The sequence below is a fragment of the Nematostella vectensis genome, chromosome 13 (assembly GCF_932526225.1).
Source record: "Nematostella vectensis chromosome 13, jaNemVect1.1, whole genome shotgun sequence".
In the NCBI taxonomy this organism is placed as follows: Eukaryota; Metazoa; Cnidaria; class Anthozoa; order Actiniaria; family Edwardsiidae; genus Nematostella; species Nematostella vectensis.
In genome coordinates, this window is record NC_064046.1 from 10,951,357 (window position 1) to 10,960,862 (window position 9,506).

At 38.0% G+C, this 9,506-nt stretch overlaps 1 protein-coding gene across 1 annotated transcript; it reads left to right on the forward strand.

Annotated features, from left to right (window-relative positions):
- The first annotated feature begins 4,285 nt into the window (after positions 1 to 4,285).
- On the forward strand, positions 4,286 to 6,260 carry LOC5505876. Its single transcript, XM_001626591.3, has one exon. The coding sequence runs from the start codon at positions 4,710 to 4,712 to the stop codon at positions 5,502 to 5,504; it is 795 nt and encodes a 264-aa protein (XP_001626641.1). The 5' UTR covers positions 4,286 to 4,709; the 3' UTR covers positions 5,505 to 6,260.
- The last annotated feature ends 3,246 nt before the right edge of the window (positions 6,261 to 9,506 follow it).

Here is a 9,506-nt window from a genome sequence, read left to right on the forward strand (position 1 = left end):
AATGTAAGGTACCTTTCAAAACCTCAGTCCTTCCTTACCCCTGCTTTCGTTTTGTTTCTGACATCCTTACCGGTTGAGTTCAGGTGACATGACACGGTTAGAACGGCTCGGTTTAGTCTGTCCCGTGGGTTTTATACCATTCCGGAAATTCCGGAATGAGACCCCAGTTTGTCCGGAATGCCATAATGGTAAGAAAAAGTTTCATATATTCCAGAATGGGGCTGGGTGCTTATGTACCATTTGCTTCTGTACTCAGAAATTCTACTTTTGGGGTCCTGGAAAATAGTAGCCGATGGGGGCCTTGGTCAAATATTCTATGGAAAACTGCAAATGGTACACGATTTCCAGGAATTTCTGGTATCCCTGAGAAAGTGGACTACCTCTCAAGTAATTCCACATTTCCCGGAAATCCCCGAACTTCTCGGGCCAGAAAGTCACATGGCTTAAATATTAAGAAATTTCTCGGGACCTCGCAGTCACCCGAGACTTTTCGGGTAGCTTTTTGGCTTCAGCAGAACTTCGAAAATAGCCCTAGAGGGCGCAGTCATTTGGCATATGAAACAAGAAGAACTTCAAGCTGTTCTAAAACATGAAAGCGGTTGTCAAAAAGGAAAACATGCGAAATATTGAGCAAAAATGCAAAATAAAGTTTTCGGGTACGTGAATTCTCGGGTGTTTCGAGAAACGGGCGCCAGACTTGGACTCTCTTTGCGTTCGACATTGTTGCTCGCGAGCCAAAATGTCGAGCGCAAAGAGAGTCCCGGGTCTGGACTATGAGCCCGCAGTACGGAGGCCTAGCGACGGCTGTAAATAAAGCCTAGCTCGCAAAGGCGCCAGCCATCACGAAGTCTTTCACAGAAACTTAAAATACACCAAAAACTGGAAATCGACTCTGTTTTAGTGTTGAGCATATTTCAGACAGAAACTTAAAAAGTACACTTAACGTCTCACAACCGAAAGCACCATTGACCTGGTCAATGGTGCAGTTCAAATCACATAGAAATGTCCAGTAAAACTAAATAAGAATTGGTCTAGAAACAGGCGTTCTGACTGATTTTCCTGTGGTGGGCTAGTAGTTATTGTGTGTGACGTCACTGGAAAGCCATCAAATCGAGAGTTTTGAGAATGACCTCGTCCGCTTGGCCAAGACCCTTACACATCGTAAACCCGCCCATAATAACGGGGCTTTATTTCCAGGCGTTGCGGTCAAACGATCCTCTACTGCGGGCTCACTTTGCTAGTAATCGAGCCTAACTGCATACAAGATTGAATTGATACAGGTTACCAGCTAATTTTGTAGAACAACACTTGGTGTTGTCATACGTTTGCACAATCCCTAAAACAAAGACCATCTTATGAGCTGTGTTTTGCTAGAAAGAATGTTAGGAGATTTTAATACTGCCTACGAAAAAAAAAGTTGAACATTTATTTCAACTGAAAATGGAAAAAAAAGGTAACGATAAAGCAAAAATCATCTTATGAGCTGTGTTTTGCTAGAAAAAATGTTAGGGGATTTTAATACTGCCTACGAAAAAACAGTTTAACATTTATTTCAACTGAAAATGGAATAAGGTAACGATAAAGCATTTGACATGCTGTTTGTCGTTTTGAAAATGTATTGTTGAAATACGTTCTTATTTCTGCCTGAAGGTGGAAACGTCATGACGGCCGGGGGATCCGCTTTTTAGGAAGCTCTTATCTGCCATTCAGAATTCGTGCATCTATTTGTCCTTTGTCTATATCAGAAATAAAAACACGGACTGTTTGTTTACTCTTTTATTATTAAATTATGCTGTCAATAGTCTTGTATCGATAAGGAATAGGGAAAAATATATGCGAACATATGTTTAGTGACAACCATTGCGTTTCTATGGCAACCATTTTGCAAAAGTCGCATCTAATCGGGAATAACATGGAATAACATGTTAATAATGATTAAGGCGGGCAAGCGAGACATTTCATTAGTGAAATGTTTTAATCGACGCGTTTGTTGGGTTTTATTAATGCTTAGCAACGGGTACTCCTTTTTTGGAACATGCTAAGAACAGGTCGGGGCTCAGATAAAGATATACGAAAGTGTAATTGTCATTTGTTAATAACTTGTGATGTATTTTTGGCGGTAAAGCAAGCTTACAAAAGATAACTATATTTGGACATTTGTTTTTAAGAATGACTCACTAGACTCTTAGAGCGACACTTTAGTATATACAAACGACTTCCTTGGCTCGTAACGCACACTTTAATATACTGTAGTTCTTGAGGTCTGAGGCCTAACACAAAAATAGAATGAAATAGTACAAAAGCCTCTAGAGGCATCTCAAAAAGTAGAAAGAGAAAAAAAGGATCGAGTTTCCTGTGGCAAAAAAAAAAAAAAAAAAAAAAAAACTCCTTAGTCTCCCTCTTCCGCAATTTCGCCACAAGTAACCCGTTTTTTCCCTCCTTTTCTTTACGAGTTGCCTGCGGAGGAGGTAAATAGTACCTTAAAAATGTCAAGCCCAAAGTATTTTTAAAGGTCAGAATTGATTGCAACATCTAAAAGGGAAGGGCAAAAGGGTGTTATCAAAGTTCATAAAGTCTAGAAATAGATAGGAATTAGATTTAATGTCACGCTCTGTCTCTCGACTAAGGGTAAAGGGTGCTATTAAAGATCATCAAGTCGAAAATAAAACTAAAAGATGGGATTTAAATTTGAAGTCACAATGTCTCGAAACCGCACTCGACAAGCCGCCGCTTCAAGTGCAAAGTGTCATCTTGAAGAGTTGCAGCTTCTGGAGTAGTCTCAAACTTCTCAGAACAAGGTTCAAATTGTCTAAGTGCTCGTATAAATTAATTCGTCATGACTACCAAAGTTAGAAGATTTTATCTCTGTATAAGTGTGTTCGCCTGATTTATCGCCCAATCAGAGATCAATACAAGCGTCTGATAACCCCCATTAAATATCTGCCTATTAGGCTTTTTATGCTCGATATTTTTTCGCGGCCACTTGGCTTGATCAATTGTCGTTTTATTTTTATATATTTTTTTGGTTGCTGTGCATGAAAGACAACCGCCCCGTCAAATATCCGTCAATACACAGGAGAGAGGCGGCATCTTGTTCCACTCCACGTCTCTCCCCCGCTTGCTTGATATAGGGGGATTTAAAGCCGCATTGTCACCACTTTACTTCCGGCCGATTACGTAAGAATCTCCGATGATTTTTAACGGAAAACACGAAAATATTTCAAAGTATAGAAAGCAGTGCGTCTATTGGAAGTTTCTTTGAGGATGTGACTGCTAATTTAGAGGGGATGGCCTGTTAAATATTTCGGATTCGAATAGATTCTTTTGTAAACTGGTGACAATGCGGCTTTAAGCAACTACGACGGCGACGGCAGAGAGAACGTATCAGCTTTCATGCTTTGCGCACAATTCTAAACTAGTTTTGATAAATTTCACTCGTTTTTGTAGTACCCCAAACTTACAGACAAATCTAGAACCTTATTTCTAACATAGCAAACACCGATAGTATATTTCAACGAACACGCTAGATCGCGAAACTTGGAGTATTTACGTTGTAGTTTGAAGTAAAACGGCTGAAATGTATCAGACAGAATCCATTTCGAGCACATTTCATGTCTAGCTCGTTCGCGTTGCCGTACGCCGTCGTTGCTTTCCTCCATTTTTCTGGGTTTCTCGATCTTCGTTCCTCTTGCTTTGAAACTCCACATAAACGCTGCCTGGCTAGAAAAGCCTATTTCCTCAATTGATTAAGTCTCCCTTTTTCAATGCAAAAAAGAGCTCTCAAGTTTCTGCAAAAGTCCATATTTTTGGAAAATACAGAGATAAAGTAATAACATTTTCTTTTTTTTCCTAGAGTCAATTTAGGCCACTTCTTGTAGTTCTTTCGTGGTATAATTAAAAAAATGCCATGTGTACGTGTTATATCTTGCGACCATTTTAAATATAGAGATTCTTTACCACATCGACTTTTCCATATTTATGATGATGGTGTTCATATTATCAAATCGATTTTTATGCTTCGCGTTTTTGAAAAAAAACATTTATAATAATGATCATGTTTTTAATCAGTACAATCAAACATAAAGACCAGAATCACCACCTAAAAAATCCACGTGATGCAAATTTATTGAGAGTCTGTGATTCAATATCGCATCATTCGACCAATAGCAATAGAGGACTTCTAGAACCCAATCCTAACTCAGTTAGTAAACCAATCAAATAAGGACATCATTTTTAGCGTATTACTATTAAATCCAGTTAATATTTGTTTTCCGCTTAAAAGGTCCCTTATCCTTTGTGTGAAGTTTACACTTGCTTTGAAAATTTGCATACACTTGATGAAAATGAAAGCAACTGTGCCCAGCGACAATGGAGTATATATAATTCCATTAATTGAACATTCGGGTTGTAAATTTGGTGGACATTTAGCCTAAAGGATGACAGTGCGTCAATAATTACCGAAGTATTGTCACTAGCGCAATTTGAGGTCCTTGATAGCCACAGTAGATCGCACAATCGCTATCACTCGAGCTCTGAAGATAGCCGCTAAAAGCTCATCTTAAAAGAAAACGGCGATCTGCTACATTCACATCTATTCACATTAAACGGCATAACAGAGGCGCGACAAGTTATCAATTTGGAAGTTGGAACCGGGTAAAGGAAGAAAGTGGAAAGAAATTCTGTGTATTTCACAACGGTCAAACGAAAACATGGGCTGTAGTCCGTCTCATGCGCTTATCATCAATTCCAACTCCAGGCCCGTTCACGACTCGCTGTGCCTTCAACCTCGCATATACATGGTCTCCGAATCAACTCTAAGGATTCTACAAGACGTTGGAGAGCTGAGAGTATACCAACACGAGGATAAAGATCCAGGCGTCGCGAGAGTTCGTTTTGGAACCAACACCATTGAGCAGCTTGAAAATCCTCTAAAGTACCAGCCACAATTACGAAGGCAGTCTTCTCTCGTTTCAGATGTTGAACCAGCGGCTTCGACCAGCTCATTTTCGAGTAAAAAGACTGGTTTGGAAATGTCTGACTTTGAGGAAGCTAAAGAGGATATTGTTAACGTAAGCGAAAGGGAAAAATCCGCGAGTCGTTCCTCAATTATTCTCGCTGAAATTCATTCGCCCCGACTTTCCCCGGAAAATAACGCAACAGAATACAAAATCATACATCAGAATGATGGTCAGTTTTACATGAAGAGTCTGAAGAAATGTGAGGCTGAAGAACTTGTTGCCACAAGCGCAAAATCCCTCACCGTACGTGTTTTAAATGAGCAAGATCTAACAGCTTCTTTACAGGAAATTGCCGAGGAAACCCGCACGCATGGGCCAGCGAAACTGAGATTAGAAATTCAAGAGGTAAACACGAGAGAAGAGGAGGAAGAGAATGGACATTCATTAAAGTGTGACGAGAAAAACACAACCGAGAAAATGGACACTGTTTCACAGCATGTCGCCGAAAACTCTGGCACAATCATTGACTTAGAAGCAAACCCATAAGAGGAAGTTTAGATTAAAATCTTGACTTTAGTTTATAAAAGTGAGTAAAAACGTTCTTGTTTCGAGGGAGCCATGCTGTACAAATATACTCCCCAATAGTGACTGTTCCGAATCACATTCGGGGCTTCTCGCAAAACAGAGCCGGTACACACACTCTCTGAACAGCTGTCTAGCGCCGTGAAAACGTCTTTTTTATTGACTCACTTGGTCTGCTTATAGACAGAGGAAGAACTTTAGACAGCAAGAAACAGTAATTTATCGATACTTTAATTTTATCGAAAAAAGAAGAAAGGTCCGTGCAACTAAAACTGTTTTTGAAAGGGAAAGAATATCGCGTGCGAAATTTTATGCGGTGACTACTTTTAAGGACGAAAAAAAAAATCAAAAGTAAAAAATATGCTGTAAATAAATGTAAATATGAAGAATACATGCAGTTTGATTGACTCTGAATGCCAGTCTATTTGGCCCGTGTTTTTTTTCCTCGCAGACTCGCGCGGTTCTGATAGAAAAATATTTAGAGTTATCTCGTAAAAATCGATATTAATATGGAAACATGGAGTAGAAAAACACAGATAACAAAGCCAAGCGCTGAGACGTGTTATACACTCTTATATGTAATAGTTACGAATCTAAGAGTGATATAGGAAACGTAATTTGCGCACGGCGTCGATATTATAGCCCATGATTCTACAAAATGATTGACATTGAATGTAAAATATCTAAAAGGTTCGAAGAATAAAATGTGATCATATCTCATAGGTCGGTAGCCTCTGCACCTGCCTCCATTACGTAAAGCGCGTTCTCTGCAAGACGCGTTATTAACAAAGTATTAGTGTTTTTAATGCTGCTACAGGGCTTGTGTCAAGAGCTTGTTTCATTTCATTTCATTGCAATTTTATTGCATTTCAAAAGCAATACTTTAAACGTGCGCGATTTTAAATTTTCTCCAACAAATATGATGACTTAAAAAATACTCTCCCTAACAGCTGATGTGTTTCCCACTTACTACTGCCTCGGTGTGAGCTTGGTGTCTAACCATGCTTAAAGTCATAAAACTGTATCAATTTCCACGGAAGGATTCTGTGGGGGATACTGGTAGTGTTCCGCAACGCGTTGACAAAGTACACATGTTGAAAAACCTCGATCATTTTTGGGAACCCAATTGCGGTCTCACTTTACAATTAGTTTTTTTTTATTTATATATAATTTTTTAGTTTATAATGTGGGGAAAATAAGACAAAAATGCTAATGACATTTTATACTCATTATTATATTAAAAACCTAAGTCTTTTAAAGTAGTTTAGTTTGTGACCGCGAGAAAAAGAAACACCAAATCTATAGATATTGTGGCTAAACATCTTCAATATCTGTACTAAAATCAGCTAAATTGAAGTGTGGGGTTGCTATTCTTCTTCTCAATTAATTGTAGAATTGGATGCGATCATCGTTGTCTATATGTTTAATGCATGCGTCACGTCTTGAGGTTTTGGCGGTTTGTCGTTGCATATTGCCATCAGGAATCCCTTAAATTAGTTTATTCGCTCGCTCACAAGCATTCCTAAATGTATAATCCGTTTTTTCCTCAATTCTGTCGACATCTTTTTTTGTTATTTTCTATTTTTCGAACATTCATTAATTAAAAGTAATGTGTTTTCTGTTCAATTTAGCTCAGGCGGTTTTGACGTCTTTTTGTATTGTCTATCTTTTGATGGGCTATGGATAACAATATAGAGAGTTGTATTTTCCTTGTGCGCTAGTTTCTACAAAATAAATAGAAGATTAAAAAGATAGCTGCAACAAGTATTCATAATTTTGTTTAAATGAATGAATGAACGAATGAATAAATGGTGTCGCGTAAAAAAGGCATATGGAAAACATCTTGTGTTTCAACGCCTTTTTACATTGTTATTTTCTTTTCCGATCCCATTTTTAATTTTTTTCAGTTCATAATTTTGTGGGTGGTTGTTTTCACCAGGCAGGAGGCACGAAAATAGGATGTGTAATATCGGATTCCTGTTGCGGTGGTTTGGCAAAAAACAAGTGTTCTAAAAATACGAAATTCCCTTTTTCCTTAATGATTTACACATATTTGATCAGTCATTACCAGTTATTGTGTCATACCATATCTATTTTATAGTTAACACCATTTCATGATAAAACTTTAAAGCCTCGAGCTTTTCCACTTTTCCTTCAGTGACGCATCACTTTTTTAACCGAAATACAACAAATTTTCGGGTCAAAATCCCAGGATAGTTACTTGTTAAACTTATAGCCCTTTTTTCATGATTTCTGGCAAACAATCAACAAGGTTTAAAACTTCCTTCATAAAATAGATGCATTATTGCGTTTCATCCCTCAGTGAGACCGTAGGAGTCCATTATGCAGCCATGATCTTTTCTTTTCATTTTTTTTACCTGTTTACTGATCATTACTCATTTACTTTTTCATCACCACAACTTTTACGGCTTATATTTCGCTGCTAAAATATGGAACTGGCATAATTATTAGAATAAGACAAAAATGCGATAAGTATAGAAATATTAGCCAACGTTGGCTTTTCATAATATCAATATTTCATAATAACAATATTAGCTTCTTATGTTATTAAATTTTGAAAGTTCTAGGTTGAAATTAAGTAAACATATGTATGCAAGTATGATCAGATACAGTATTTTGTTCATAGATTTAGTTTTTGAATTGGATCGTAATGGCGAGAACATAAGGTTTCATCATGGCCATCATCATTTTCTGAACTGTATCCCATAGGAAATTTATGCACAAATGAAACAAATTTCCTCCGGTTTCGTACGAGAGAAGGAAACAACAAACGCTACGTGATTTGAAAAGAAGAGAATAAAAAGAGAAAAGATGGGAAATTAGATTGGCGCGCCCCCTCGATATAGCTCAGCATTTCATTAATGTGTACTTTAGGAATTTCCAGAAGGGAGGGGGGGGGGGGGGGGGGAATGCCCTTTTTCTTTAACAGTTACTGTATTTATTTTTTTTCCAAGGAGTTGGAAATTCCTCCGATGCCCTCCATAGGGGGGGGGGGGGGGGGGGGGGGGATGGATATTTTCTGGAACTACACAATATATACAATAATGAATACTTATGCATACACCGTTTTTTTAAATAAGAACCCTTTTTATAAGAACTTCCAGCCTGAGATTTCACCAAATTTAGAACATGAGAATTTGTTTTCTTTTTTAGTCCTGATGCGTTTTAATATGCAGAATTGTGCTCATAGTAACAACCTTATTATTGCTATTGATCATTAGTGTAATTCTCTTCCTAATAATTCATTGGGTATTATATTTTATTATAACACTGAAATTTAAGAACATCGTTAAGATCCAAAAATAAGAACGGTCCAGTCTTTACTGAAAAAAGGGTATATTCCCTGTTGGCAATATTTCTTTTTGACACGCTTTGTGCCCGCTAATCGCAATTTTTTTTATTTTCGCAAGATTTAGACAATGTATGCCGGCATGGATGTTACTGGATGTTATACACCTATTTCAAATAAGGTCGCACTCCCAGGCGCGTACACAGACTTCCCCTCCCCTCCCCTCCCCCCCCCCCCTTGGTGGCCAAAAAGTGGGTCATTTCTTAAAGGAATTTTCAAACGCTAGACTTTATTCATGTTACCTGTGAATGCACCCCTCCCCCCTCAGAGCCAATCCTAGGCACGCGCACTCCGGGAATCTGTGTCCCGCAGTGCTTCATGGGATTGATAAATAAGCAAATAAGCGCAAATAAAATACAAATAAAGGTTTCAAAAGCTGTTAATTTCTTGTTTAATTTCTCATACGCTACACATGAACCACCGCGGGTTACGACGCATGGATTCTCGAGTGCAACAAAATCTATAGATATTGTGGCTAAACATCTTCAATATCTGCATTAAAATCAGCTAAATTGAAGTGTGGGTTTGCTATTATTGTCCTCAATTAATTGTAGAATTGGATGCGATCATCGTTGTCTATATGTTTAATGCATGCG